At 37.8% G+C, this 15,337-nt stretch overlaps 2 protein-coding genes across 2 annotated transcripts in view; both read left to right on the top strand.

Annotated features, from left to right (window-relative positions):
* The first annotated feature begins 223 nt into the window (after positions 1 to 223).
* ATXN7L3B (ataxin 7 like 3B) lies at positions 224 to 1,045 on the top strand. Its single transcript, XM_032420793.1, has one exon. The coding sequence runs from the start codon at positions 581 to 583 to the stop codon at positions 872 to 874; it is 294 nt and encodes a 97-aa protein (XP_032276684.1). The 5' UTR covers positions 224 to 580; the 3' UTR covers positions 875 to 1,045.
* Positions 1,046 to 1,142: 97 nt separating this feature from the next.
* LOC116642572 (calponin-2-like) overlaps positions 1,143 to 15,337 on the top strand; it is a 33,912-nt gene continuing 19,717 nt past the window's right edge. Inside the window, 2 exon segments of the mRNA XM_032421065.1 lie at positions 1,143 to 1,203; positions 8,994 to 9,159. Coding sequence (XP_032276956.1) covers positions 1,143 to 1,203; positions 8,994 to 9,159 — 227 coding nt within the window.

Raw genomic sequence — 15,337 nt, 5'->3', positions numbered from 1 at the left:
CTGAGGGAGTCAACTAAGCATGTGTGCTGAATTCATTAGTGAATGTTTAAACCTACAAACAAAACAAGATAAAATAGCATCTTTGCAGTTCTTTTACGTTAGAGATAATGAAAGTCAGCTCCGTTTAGTTCATCCCAACCGTATTCATAAATTGCGAGGATTCCCAGGAAGCTGCGCGGAGGGAGAAGCACCGGGAGTCTGCGCGGAGCCAGTGCGCAGGCGGGCTGAGGAGCGGAAGTCGGGAGGCGGGGCTGAGCCCGGACCTGGGAGCGGAAGAGGCCGGGGGTGCTGGCTGAGGCGCGGAGACCGTTCGGCGGCGAGTCCCGGGCCAGCCCGAGCTCAAAGTCCCAGACCCCGGGAGACGCCAGGAGAAGCTGAAGGACTTGGGGTTCCGGAGCAGTCGCCGCTGGCTGCTGCTGCTCTTCTGCCTGTGCACCGCGGACGCCGCCGCCCCCGCCGCCTGAGGACGCGGCCCTGACAGGCCTCTAGGCCTAGGCGCGGCCCGAGGAGCCCGTCGTGTTGCTGCCGGTGCTGCTGTGAGTAATACGAGCGCCCTCTCCACAGTCGTTTACAAATTAAAATGGAGGAAATTTCGTTGGCTAACCTGGATACTAACAAGCTAGAGGCCATCGCTCAGGAGATATACGTAGACCTAATAGAGGATTCTTGTTTGGGCTTCTGCTTTGAGGTGCACCGGGCAGTCAAGTGTGGCTACTTCTACCTGGAGTTCGCAGAAACTGGTAGCGTGAAGGATTTTGGCATTCAGCCAGTGGAAGATAAAGGAGCATGCCGCCTCCCGCTTTGCTCCCTTCCTGGAGAATCTGGGAATGGGCCTGATCAGCAGCTGCAACGCTCACCCCCAGAATTCCAGTAGCTGCAACATGAGAGAGTCAGAGAGTGACCAGGACAATAACATAGACCGGTCCTGTGGTTTGGAGAAGTTAGGTATCTAAGTAAAAAAAGAAAAAAAAAAAAAAAGAAAAAAAAAAAAATCAGACGAAGTCCCAATTCTCATTGAACATCCTAGCCTTTAAAAACCCAAAGTGGAGAATTTAGGAATTCGGATCCTTTTATAAGCATATTACCTGGAATCAGCTTTGAAACCCTGGGCAGGAGGAGCTGTGCATCCTGTGCACCGTACCATGCAGGTTGATCTCTACACCAGGAAGTGCACAAGATCCCTGTACTGTCCCCAGTGCACAGGTGAGCAGCTGTGTGCCCAGCGTATAAATCCTTTGGTTCCTCAGCCTTTCTGTCTGCCTGATGTCAAGGGCTTTCTGGATAACTGACAGTTTGGACATAGCTGATGGTCAGGCCTTAATCGTTGGGCCTCAATGGGACTGCTCCTCTGATCTCTGAGCCTCTGATTTGGATTTCTCCAAGACAAATGAAAGTCAGGTATGAGATCTGGATATTAACAGTTCCAATTTGGGAAAACCAAGAAAAAGAATTACAACTGAATCTGGTAGGGGAAGCTCTGTGATCCTGGCTCCAACAAGAAGAAAAGGTCAAAGCTACCAGTTTCCCAAAGGTCCAGCGTTACAGTGACTTGAACGGACTTGGGGACAAGGGCTAACCTTTTGCTGAACAGAGCCCTTTGTCTTGCACCCCACCCGGTGGCATAGGCTTATTAAATGGACAACTTGGTTATCCAGGCAGGCTGAGGATTTAGTTATGATCCCTTAAGGAGGTAGCAGGGGCCTCTGCAACTATGCACGATCTCTTAAACTGCAAGATTCGTATCTGGATATATTATGCTGTGAACAACAGTTTGGTGGGGCAGTCATTTTCTTACTCTGAGTTACTAGTTACCTAGCCAGTCCATGTGTCTGACTTGGTCATTATGTCAGGTCACTACCTGCCTCCTCTGCCAGGGTTAGGCCTGAATTATAGAAGAGCATAATGGCTGTGCAGGAGACTGTGATTTGAAAGCTGAGCCCAGAGGGGACCTCTTCCAGCTGCCCTCTATGTTAATGGGTTAGTACTAGGAGCCAAGGAGCAAGACTGGGTCGTCTCTCATCTGACTACAGTATCCTATTGAATGCCCCTGTTCTTGGGTTGGGCAGTCAAAGCTCTGTTCTAGTGAATATCTAGACTGTCACCACCTCTGCCCCTCAGGAGGGGCAGCCCCTTCCATTCAGTCCCTTTTGGACATTCTTGACAACAAGAGCTGTCTTTTTGTTGTCAGGAGTCAGGGAATGGGATAGGCAAGGATGGGAAATGTGAGCCACATATCAAAACTACCCTCCACTTTACTCCCTGATCGAGGGTTTATGAAGTGTAGAGGGGTGAGAACCCCAAAGTGAGCGGGAACGGTGCTGCTTTATTTGAAATGTTTTCTTACCTCATTCTGTGCCCCAGTAAGGGGCCCAGCCTCATCTGTCTGGCTTGGCCCCATGTTCCTACTGTCCCCTGCTCCACTGCCTATCTGGTGCAGCTCACGACCCCAGGTGCTGCCTGCTACCCTGCTTTCACACTGACCAGTTTCAATTCATCTCTCTTGATGCTCCTGCTTCTTAAGCCTGCCCAGTTTCGCTTTCCTTGGCTTCTTTTAAGTTTTTTTTTTCTTGGGTTTTTGTTTTTTTTTTCCTTTTTCTTTTAGGAGATCCAGAGAAGAATCTTTCTGGTGGGTTCCTCTGTTGGGATTAAGATGGGGAGAGAACGTAATTTTTTGTGTATGAAAGGCAGTGTCATGCCTAAGCATTTTCCTATAGGACTGCCTTGCTAGATGCCTTCCTGCTGTGTCCTACTTCATAAGGAGTTACATCTTCCCACCTCCATTTGGATACTGCCTCTTAGGACCTAAGCAGAAGACCAGTAAAGGCTGACTGACACACACAGGGATGGAGTGGGTCCTGATCTATTTTCTCTAACCCTTGCTGTGCATGTATCCTTCCTTATCCCAGAAGGAACTGTTTGGACTGTATGGGCTGATTTTTGTTACATATAGACATTAAGTGAACCATAGTGATAGGGCCTCAGGACTGTCTATTACTGCATTCTCCCCCTAGAATTGTCCTGGTCAGTGTTGAGGTATAGTTACAGATTGGTCTTCAAGAATTGTGGTTTTTAGAAAGTTAAAGCTTGGGAAGAGCTAAAACAATATTGGGTTATCTGCCCTTGACTTTATAGACATCTCCTTCTAAGGGGATGCAGAGGGAAAGGAGGGTCTAAGTGAAACTCTGGCCTACTTCCAGCTAATGTCTGGGAAACAGGTTGAAGGTAAGGTCATGGTCCACTCTTCTTCAGAAAGGGAGCTCTGATTATGACATTATTGTTTCCTTTCTGGTCATTCTCTTGGTTACAGGAGGAAGAAGTGGAAAGTAATTTTGAATAACTGTTGGTTCATATTACCTCCCTCTTGGTTATTGTTTTTGTTTTTTTGCCCTCCCATTATTAGGGCAATAGCCCTAGGCCTGTCCTGGATGGGTATGAGGTGGGCTAGCTCCAACAGGTGCCCTGAGGGGACAAACTAACTCCTTTCTTTTCTGGGGAGTGAATTCTCCCTACCATATAGTTGACAGTGGTTAGGAACTCTCCCTTTCCCTATCTATCTTCCCTCTAACAGCAGAATTCCTATCCTTCCTTCCTTCCTCAATTAAGTATATTGATCCCCCTGTAATTCTATTATGTATCTTGAGTGTGTGTGTGTGTATGGGGGGAAGGGACTCTTTACAAATTTTTGTGGTTTGTGGCTTTTTCTTCCATACATTAGTTCCCACCACCGCATGTCCAGGGGCCATTGCCTGGCATTATCGCATGCTGGGATCATTGGGGAAGTGTAGTGAAGCTCACCACTGTTCTTTGTTTTGGAGATTATTATTTTTGCATAAGTAGTCCATCCTATACAGATTGCTAACTAACTGTGTATTCCCCTTGCCCCTATGGCTGCTGGTGTAAATAAACTGCATCTCCCCATTGGTAAACAGTACTAATAAAATTTTAAAAAATGACCTTATTTAGACTCTGTATGTTCATCTTTTAAGATTGTACATGTTTTTCAGGTATTGACAGTAAAATAAATGTTGAATTGCTGTTGAACCCTAGTCACTTTCTCCTGAATGGGAGTTTTATCAAAGTAGAGGAACTTTGCCCAACTTTATTTCTCCATCTAGTCCTACAAATTTAGCTTTCTGCAAGATCCAGTGAAAAATAAACTAGGTGGTAAAATAAATATAATCCAGGCCTGTCACTAAGTCCACCGTGAAAGCTACTTCTATTTAAGTGGAACTCAAGATACCTTAATATATACATTTTTACCACTTTTTCAGGCTAATATCCTTGTTCTCAAAAGACAAATGATTCAAAAAAAGACAAAAGATTCATAGCAGAAAATGAGTCGACTTTTCTAAAGGTAGTTTTTTCCCAGTACTTTTCATTATTCTTTTACCCCAACTCTTTAGATCTTTCAGTTTGTCTTAGAGTAATTCTGAGAATTTTTATTCCTTTCTCTTCCTAATCCAGAGCTGGAGCACTTCCTTTAGAAATTGTATGTGTTCCTTAGTCCTGTTCAAAATCACTTATTTGCCAAATGTTCTAGTTCATTAAAGAAATAGTCCCAAATTGGAAGTAATACTTAGATGAATAAAAATTATCATAGGAATGGGGCCAGCAGAAAAACCATCTCAGTACAATACCTCAGGGATGTTACAGACCTGTACCATGGTATTGAGTCACCTAACATTTAAATGCCACTACAGCAAATACTTTTGTATGGTATTTTGTATGTTTAGATTTGAATTAATTTATTTGGTGCTAACCTAGTTTTCTGAAATGAGGTATTTGCAAGATCTCAATGCTTTACTGGGTCTATTGGACTGCAGGACTTTTAAGACTTTCTTTTCATGTTTTCTAACTAATGTAATCTGTATATTTAAAAAAAAAAAAAAATTGCATACCTCTTAACTCCCTGGATACTGCATTTTAACTACAGCATGTAGCATGAGGTCAGGAACCTAATTAATTGTTACTTGATGTTGACAAATATAAAGACCCCCAAAATAAAGCATGCTCTGTAGTTAAGGATTCAGGAAGAGCTTTCTTCGCACACAGTAATAATTTAGTAGCGCCTTCCATTGGGACCTGAGGTACTTTAAAGTGTTTTTATAATTTTTTAAAATATTTTATAAAATGAAGAGAATATATTAATGTGCTAAAAGCACACCATTTATACTTTATTAAATGCCCTTTCACATTAGTCTTCAAAATAGTTACCATGGTTAGTGAATTTCTGGTTCTCAGATCAGCTAGAGATAACTTGTAACATCAGACTAGAAGTTTCAGTCTGCTGTGGAGGATGCAAGCTGTTTAATTCTCATTCATGTTCCAAAAGATGCCAGTGATGCTTTGGACAGTAACGTTTGTTACAAGTGATGCATTTGTTCAAAAAGATACTGCAGATACACCTGTAAATCCTTGGGTGGCTTTTTTTCCCCAGATTTTTTTCAAAATGTTTTTTAAAACGTTTTCAATCATGTTACTTGAGCCTCATTGGACATATGTGAGCTGAAAGGGAAATATTAAATTCATTTTAGAGATGACAAAATATGTTCAACAGCAGTGATTTACTCATAGTTCAAAAACAAAAATACAGAAGCAATAGAAGCAAAAGTAGAATTCTGATGCTAGGCCAGTGCTTTTTGTTGAAGCAATAGAATTTTTAAACTAATAAATGAAAGGACTAAAAGACAAAATAACAGTTAAAGCAGAATGAAAAAATTGAGGTGCTAGTGAAAACTTAAAGGCAATGAATTGAATGGAAAAAATGAAAAACATTTAAAAATATAATTCCAAGGAATTTTTGTCTTTAATAAATGAATACATCTAGAACTTAAACTAATCCCATCTCTACCCAGATATACACACAAAAACACTAGACACTTAGAGTTTTATAGACAATACACAAAATACAAATGATTGTAAGCTAAGTGTATTATGAAGATAGATGAAGAAAACGAAGATGTTGGCAAACCCCAACTCCATTAAAATATCAAAAATAAACATCAACAAGTTAGGTTAATCCCAGGAAAGAAAGATTTTGACTCAGAAAATCATCACCATTGGAGAAAAGCCATGTGAAAATTTCAATAGAAACAGAAAAAATGGTTTTAAAGTTCAATACCAATTATTGATTTTAAAAAATACTTATTAGTCAATAGAAACAAGGGCTAAAAAAGTTTCATAAAATAATGTATTAAAAATCTACAATTGCTTTGTTTAATGGTGAATACTTGGAAGCATTCTCATTAAAAGCAGGAATTGGAAGAAGCTTCTCATTCTCAGATGATATCCAAATGGATAATTTTATAGAATCTATGAACATACAACTGGAAGTAATGATAGAATACAGTAAAGTTGCTGGATATTAAGATCAATATCCAAAATCAGAGTAATAGAAATTTTAAAACATTACATTTATAATGTAACAAAAATTATGATAGTCTTATGAATTAATATGACAAGAGAAGTGTAAGGTTTTATGGAGAAGATGATAAAATTTTCTTCTGGCATATTGAAGAAACCCAGATAGATGGAAAGTGATAGGATGTTCATAGATTGGAAGTTCATTATCATCAATCCAAATAAATGAATTGGAAGTAATCTTGATTAAAACCCAAACATATTTTTGTGAAACTTGACAAGCTAATCTTAACATTTATATGAAAGCAAGGCGCAAGAATAGACAAGATCTTTTTGACAATATTTTATATAGTTTGGTTTTGGTGCAGAAACAAAATGGAATAGAGAGTTCAGAATTAAATGGAAAACACACATTAATGGTATTCTGATCCATGACTAAATCCAAATCCCGATGTATTAAAATCAGTGGCTTATAAACCAATATATTGTTCTGGCATGGATTACCCATAAATAAATATTAAAACCTACAAAAACTATCATGTGGATTTAAGACTTACTATGGAAAAGTAGAACACCAAACCTTTCTAGGGAAATATAGGAGTGTATGTATATAATTGTAGGCAAGGGAAAATTTCTTAAGTAAAAGCACCAAAATAAAAGATTGACATATTGGACCATTATCATAAATGTAAAACTTTCTGCGCCTGTCATACTACAAAAAACAGCAACAAAATGCTATGACATGCTAGTAGAAGTGCTGTAGTTCTTATGACTGATAAGGATTATTACTATTTTTTAAAGATTTTATTTATTTGACAGAGAGAGAGAGCACAAGCAGGGGGAGCAGCAAAGGGAGTGGGAGAAGCAGGGAGCCTGACCTGAGGCTCAGTCCCAGGACCCTGGGATCATGACCTGAGCCGAAGGCAGCTGCTTAACCCACTGAGCCACCCAGGCGCCCCACTGGTAAAGATTATTAACAGAATAATTATACAGTTGACAAATGGACAAAGTAAAAGAACAGCTCACTTGAAGAAATCCAAATGGCAAAAAAGATATGAAAAGTTTACTTAGGTTCGGAGAAATGCAAACTAAAAACATGAAATACCAATTTATACCACTCAGTATGGTTAAAATAAAAAAGGTGATGATATCAACTCTGACAGGCATACAGAGCAATTAAAACTTGTACATTGCTGGTGTAAATTGATAAAAATATTTTTGGAAAACAATCTGAAATACAGCAGTTCATAAGCATAACCAACACCCCAATATGTCTACTAGCTCTTGTAGCATTATTTGTAATAGGAAAAAATTGAAAGCTATATAAATACCCATTTAAAAATAGTCCCTATATATAAATGAAGATTACAAGGGTTGCACAAATATTCAGTAAAACATATATTCTTATAATTTGCTACCTTTCATTTGAAGTTTAACAATATGCAAACCAATGCTATATATATTGTTTAGGGGTATATGTGTATGTAATTAAAAAGTATACTCAAAATGTTGAGCTAGACTTCTACTTCCATGTGTATATGGTCTGGATATTGGAGAAAGACTTCTTGATGCAAAACATCTGAATGCTGAAAAAAAATTGCAATAAAGATACTTTAAGAGTCTTGCTATTCTGCCAAGAAAGTAAGGGAAACATCCAGCTTTCCCTTATAAATGCACACACACACACACACACACACACGAGCACAAACCAGAGATACAAGTAAAAATAGAAAATGGGGCTGCACTGAGAAACATACAAATATCAGAAACTTTCAGATGGGAATGAGAGATTATGCCACCATATATATATATATACACAAGATACCTGAAATAATCTGCATCCTTACTGAAAGAATGGGCAGAGTAAAAGAGAGACCTTCCTGACTACAGAGAGAACAGATAAAGTTTCTGCCATGGCCTGAGGTAAAATTAATTAAAATAATAAAAATATCATCATCATCATTTCCTTTGGGAATATGTACCCATAATCTTGTTATCCCATAGTTAGTTACCCTGCTAGTTGGAAAAAACTCTACCTGAAAATTATATAATAAAACGTGTCCAAGATGATACTATACCTCTTGGCTACATGATAGATTTTGGGTCCCTCACAAAATATAAACTTGGCAATGAAAGAAACTTCTGTTTCTTTAAAGATTTCTCTTATAGCTCATATTATGCATTTAATAATTCTGTTTATTAAGAGAAAGTTCTGTAGAGTATTATTTCTGCTGAATCTCTACAAATACGTACTCCTTTCTCATAAATAGAATTATTAAATGCAGAATATAAAGGCCATAAATTAAATCCTTAAGTTAATGGATGGAATTATGAACAAGAAACAGGAGAGAATGATGATGCAGTTATGAAAATGAAAGGAATAGAACTTTTCAAAATGAAAAGAATGTATGCCAATAAAATTAAAAAATGTATATGGTGAAACCTCAGTTTAATCAAACTGGAAAAGAGAGATGAAGGAAAGAATCATCATGGAGCACACTCTGTTGGTGAATAGTCACTGCTTAGTTATACAGACAGCAGAGTGTGTTTGCCTCCTTGTTTCCCATTGATAAACCCACAGGGTCATTTTGTTTTCTTTGCTGCACTGTCATCTTTATAATTATAATGTAAAGGTAACAGTGCAGCAAAGAAACAAGGTGGTGGCACTGAAAGTGCAATCAGATGTGATCAGAAGATGACTGACCATGGGAATAATGACACTGCCAATATTCTAGGGACCCAAGATATGCAGCCAGAGGAACTTAAGGAAGGCAAAATTACCAATAGAAATGAAGAAATGTAACAAAAAGAATAAAGATGTTTCAGAGGAAGTGAATCTACTAGTATACTTGACATTAAAGGGTATCAGAGATATTTCAAAATATTGAGGGCATGGGGTAAAATGTGCCTACAGGCGGAATTCTAAAGATGGTCTTGAGATTCTAGTCACCAGGTTATTCAGCCAAACAGTAAGCTAAATTCTGTTGTGAAGGGGTTTTGCAGATGTGAGCAAAGTGCCAAGTCAGTTATCCTTAAGATATGGAGATTATTTGGCTGGACTTTGACCCAGTCAGGAGAGGACTTTAAAAACCAAGTGTTCTCCATCTGGTAGTGGAAGACGACATCAGAGAGATTTGTGCAGAAAGTATTCAGTGCACCATTGCTGGCTTCAAAGATGAAGGGGAAGCATGTGAGAAGGGATCCAGGTGCATCTTGGAGCTGAGTGGCCTCCATCTGATGGGTAGCAAGGAAAGGGGAGCCTTAGACCAAAACCCCTGGAAACAGTGAATTCTGCAAACAATCTGAATGAGCTTAGAAGCTGACACTTTGTCTTTGGCCTGTGAGACCCTAAGCAGACAGTTCAGCCAAACATGCCCTGACTTAGGGGCTGGAGAATAGTGAGCTAAGTGAGGACTTTTAAGCAGCTAGGTTTGTGATAAGTAGTTACACAACAATAAAAACTAATACAGCTGCAACTGATCCAAATTTAGGAAGGATTATGACAGTTTGCCAAGGCTTAGAAAAGATGCTCACCCTAAATCATGATTTATGTATGAGAATAAGACAAGTATTGTTGAAACTAAATTTGATACATTTTAATACAAATGAAACATTTATTTTCAATGTTTCTAATGCTTATATTAACAGTGTACTAAATAAATACTGGTTTTACCATTTTTTAATTTCCCCATATATTTATTCACTGAAAATAAAAGAATTTTTAATATTCTGACAAAAAAAATTTTTAAGTGATCAGATGACCTTAATTCTTCCCATTTATTAGGATTGCTTTGCACTGTTTCAGCTTGCATGGTCAATTTTACAATCCACACAACTTTGCAGAGCTAGTGCTGCCTGTATTACTATCACGTCTTTTACTAAAATATATCAGAGATACTAATGCTGCATCATTTCTAAAATACATTCCAAATTCAAAGAATTAGCAGCCAAGAAATCGCATATCAACCTTTTATAGGTAATTTAGGAGGTTTAGCCTAAAACACAAAAGGTACTGTTCCCTGCCCCCCTCGGCCCCTCACAGATAGCTCTAAGACTGACAGAAGAAGAAAAATAAGGAAAGCAGTTGGTAGCAAGAGGGGAGCAAGAAAAATATCAGCTAAATGAAATCAGGAACATTTAAACAAGAACCCTGGAGAGAAGGAAGGTACTATCTGCCTTAATGAAGATCTCAAAGTGAATTGCATAAAAAAGAACACAAAGTATAAGGAGAGAAAAGTTGATGGGCAGTACTCAGATACTCTTGACACTCATTCTACTAGTCATGAATTTGGGAAGGTAACTCATTCTTTATGACTCTGACTTTATAGTAATAATATAGCAATAGTACTTCACACTTATAAAAACTAACTGCAAGTTTTAACCTAGTTGGGGTAATAGGTAGTGACAGGAGTAAAGTACGGCTTTCCCGAGAAAGTGATACTTAAACAGAGCCTAGGGTTAAATGAGTTACCTAGGATAAATTTGTCAAAGTAGATGAAAAGTAAATTGGGGATGGGTTGTTGGATGGGGATGGAAATGGAAGAAACTGGTGTGTTAGAGAACCATTCAAATGGAAAGTTTAAAGCTCTGGGAAAATAATCATTATGCTTCTTGTAGATGGAAAAAAATCTGTTGTTAAAATAAAACCACATATCCCTTCTATTTCTATCATGAGGTTTCAGGATGCTCTTGAAAGCAAATGTCATTAGATGGTGATCATTAATATTGGCAAAACCCCTTACTTGGATTTTATCAGGTAAATAGATAAATCACAATTAGGAACATAATTTCACAGAACTCTAAGAAAACTAACTTATTAATAAATATAACACTTTACACCTATAAGGTTAACCTTACATCTGCAAGATTCAGGTGTGCTTTAAGTACATAGTGAACTCTCCACTTTTAATGTGCTTTTTTCTCCTACTTATTCTTCTCCCTCTGGATTTCCCCCAATCCCCCTGCCCTTTCTGTTTTCAAACACATGCCCCCATGCATACCCATACGCCTGTGCAAACACAAAAGGTATAACTTTAAATCAAGCCCCAGTTCAGAGTAAGTTTAGCTAATCTGCTTCTGCTCTTGCTGCTGTATGAATTATTACAGTTCAGGCACTTACTAACAGACCAGCTACTTTTACAGTTTGAAGGTAGATTAGTGTTGGCTTCTTAAGTACTTCCCTTACAGCTAATTTTCTTTTTCAATTGAAAGTGCTTGTGTTATGTCTGCTTAATATTGGATTCAACAATGACCCAACAATTGATTTAGACTTTTTGTAATAGATTGGGAAGAAAAAAAAAACCTTACATTAAGCTAGTCTTAACTCTGCAACGAACTCTGTGACCCCAATCAGACAAGTGCTTTCATTCATAAATTAATAAGCTTGAATGAAATGATTTCTTAGCTCCATTCCACCTGTAACATTCTGAGATTGCATGAGCTTAAGGTTTACTCCAACTCATATAAAGCATGGAAGATCCAGATTCAAATATCTTTATCCCCTCAATTTTCTCATATATCCCAAATTACTCCATCAGTTAATCCACTGTACATTTTTTTACTGTATGTCAATGCAAGTCATACCTTTATTTCTAACTTCTGACCAGTTGCATACTTTTATCAAATATTATGTATAAATTTAACACTTTCTTTAAAGATTTGCTCTCATAACCTTCATTATAGTTTGGCCTTCAAAATCTATTTTTTAAAAATCTCCCAGTCATGGGGTGCCTGGGTGTCTCAGTCAGTTAAGCGTCTGCCCAGCTCAGGTCATGATCCCAAGGACCTGGGATGGAGCCTCATCGGGCTCCCAGTTCAGCAGGGAGTCTGCTAGTCCCTCTCCATCTGCCCCTCCGCCTGCTCCTGCTCTCCCTCTCTCTCTCTCAAAGAAATAAACAAAATCTTTAAAAAATAAATAAATAAATAAATTTTTAAAAGTCTCTCAGTTATTCTGTGAACTTTAACTAGGGTAACGATATAATTTATTGCACAAAATATAACACTTTTGAAAGAACAAGGAGGCACTATCAATAACACCCAAGTAACAGTTGTAAACTGAGACTCTCCCAAGAAAACCAAAATGTATGGTCACTCACTCTAGTAATAACCTTTGGGCCTTGTTAAGACAGGAGGTCTGATATATATTTTTATACATCCACATGATAAAGCAGTTTAATTACCTTTTTCAATCTGAACCTAATAAATGTCCCTAATATACCACTTTTTGGTCCTCTGGTGCCCTCTTAGGTCTATCTCCTAGCCTTCCCAAATAGTAAAAATTATAACTATTATAGACCAGTTAACACTACTCTTGGGGGAGGGGATGTTAGACTGTACTATAGATTATTCCTCTCCCTGTTAATAATGAATAACCTATAATAAATACTAGATAAACCAATTGGAGTCTTTACTCTTTTATATATTCTATACTTAGAACATTATTTGAATAGAGATGGTTTTATTAATCTCTTCTTGCAGCTTGCTGTCAATATGCAGAAGAAGAGTTTTTACAGCTAATGTTAACAAATTGATGATGAGATAAAGCAAGACAGCATCTGCTATTTAAGGATCTTGGTTGTTGACTTTATTTCCATTCATAGGGAAAACTTATCAATAATATGTGGTATGTAAACAATAGACTGTGACAGTCCCCCTTTTTGGAGCACTTACTTGGGCACCCCCGTCCCCTCCACCCCCCACCACCGCAGTCTCAAATGTTCTACCCAAATCACTCTCGCCTCTCCCCTTACTAATGGAGGGGAGCAAAGTAAGCACACTTCTTGAAAGCAGAGATCCTTAACCTTAACACAGCTCCTTACAAAGTGTAAAATTTTCTATTAGAGTCTAAGTTTCCTGAGAACTGACAAGATTGTCTTGTATACTGCCCAACACAGTGTCTGGCACATTATAGATGTTCAATAAGTATTGATAGAATAATGATAAAAGTAAATGTATAAATGAATTGAATAATATTCTGTTATGTAATTACAAGAGTAAAACAATGGATTCATTTTGTTCTTAGCAAAGGATGAACAAAATTCTCTTACCATTATTTCAATTATGAAATCAGTCTTCTTTCTAGATATTTGTATACTCCAGGTTTTGATTTATCTTTTTAAAAATGTAAGATCTCACACTTTTTAAAAAAAATTTATTTTTTTAAAGATTATTTATTTTAGAGAGAGAGCAGACATGGGGCAGGGGATGAAGAGGGGCAGAGGGAGAAGGAGACAGAATCTCAAGCAGACTCCCTGCTGAGGGCAGAGCCTGACATGGGGCTCTATCTCAGGACCCTGAGGTCATGACCTGAGCCAAAATCAAAAGTCAGATGTTCAACCGACTGAGCCACCCAGGTACCCCTCACACTTATTTTTTAAAGATTTATTTATTTGAGAGAGAGAGGGAGGGAGGGGCATAAGGAGACAGAGAGAATCTTAGACTCCACGCTGGGTGCAGAGCCCTACTCAGGGCTCCATCTCACAGCCCTGACTGAGATCATAACCTGAGCCAAAGCCAAAAGTCGGGTTGCTTAACCACCTGTACCACCCAGGCACCCCAAGATCTCACGTGTTTAAGCAAATGCAATATTTCTAAGAATCAAGAATTTTAAAATTATCTTTTAGAAATGTAACAAACTACTACCTGTCCTTTTGCCTAGTACATTGTTAATCCAAACAGTGAAATGTAAAGTTTTTATGTTTGGTTGCAAAATGTAAATAAGATAAATTAATATTCATCTCATAACGTCCATTTCCTAGGAAGCACCTTGGCAATTAAAGTTTGATTAATTTATTTTCTCTTTTTTGGGGCAGCACGAATGAGGTCATCACAACTTCTGTAAAAAGCTAAAATACTAGGTTTTGAGGGTGGACTATTATATGATGATTTAGTCACAGATTACACTTTAATTTTACATAGAAAAACAAACTTATGTTCAGGTAGCTTATTACAAAAGAAAAGTTTATAACAAAATATACAATACCACAACAAAAGTATCCAACAAATCTTAGAGAGCTATAATTAAATTTAATCACTGGAACAGAGAAAAACCCCAGTTTTAAGACATTTCTCCATTTGTCTGCATTGCTCATATATTCCATCATTTATTTTTTCTGCTGTGCTTGCTAAAATTAAATTCATCCTAAGGTTTTATCAACTCTGGCATATCTGTTCTTGCCATGATGGAAACTGAATAAAATTATAAATCTTGATTAACTTCTTTCAGTAACCAAACAATGGTGACCAAATCTGAGGTCTATTTAGAGCAGCAGATAATTTCATGTGCTGGATAAATGTCATATTTGAATAGAATTTTTTAAACAATTACTTTTCAAAACAGTTCACGTGTTGGAAACATCATTTTTAGATTTGTGAACAAAGACAATTCATTTGTTAGGAAAATAATAACTAGACTATAAATCATATAAGCTATAATTTTAAATGCCACCCACTTTCCCCCAGTGATTTTGTTCTTTGTTTTCACTTCTGCGGGTTCGCTACAGGTCAGCCAGTCACTCAACAGTTCAGCTAGAGGATCAGTGAAATGGCTTCAGAGCATCATTTAATGAAAAGAGCCTTTGATCTGAAAAGTAATTCAAGAGCAATCTCACAGAAGGACCAAATCAATGTACTAGATTATTTTAATGTAATTGTAATTTATTTTGAACTAATTTGTGATTGAGTTAAAGCCCCAAACCTGAAAAAAAGAGCAGATGGTAGTACCAATTCTGCCATAGAAGAGCCATGTGATCATTGGTAATCATCTTGAAACTCCCAGGTTTTCGCACACTTAAAAGAGGAATGATAGTTTCTACCATTGTACCCTCACAGTGATGTTGTCAGAATTAATTAAGGTCATGGATATGGCAGAGTTTTTAAACATCAGTGTGTTTTAGTCTTATTTGACTCAGCTCAGTCAATGTACGTGAATATTGCAACTGCATACCCAATGTTCACAAATATCTTCAGAAAAGATCTA

Source organism: Phoca vitulina, unplaced genomic scaffold (genome assembly GCF_004348235.1).
Source record: "Phoca vitulina isolate PV1807 unplaced genomic scaffold, GSC_HSeal_1.0 scaffold23, whole genome shotgun sequence".
Taxonomy (NCBI): Eukaryota; Metazoa; Chordata; class Mammalia; order Carnivora; family Phocidae; genus Phoca; species Phoca vitulina.
Note: the sequence above shows the minus strand (reverse complement) of the source record. Positions and strands in the feature narration are given on the sequence as shown.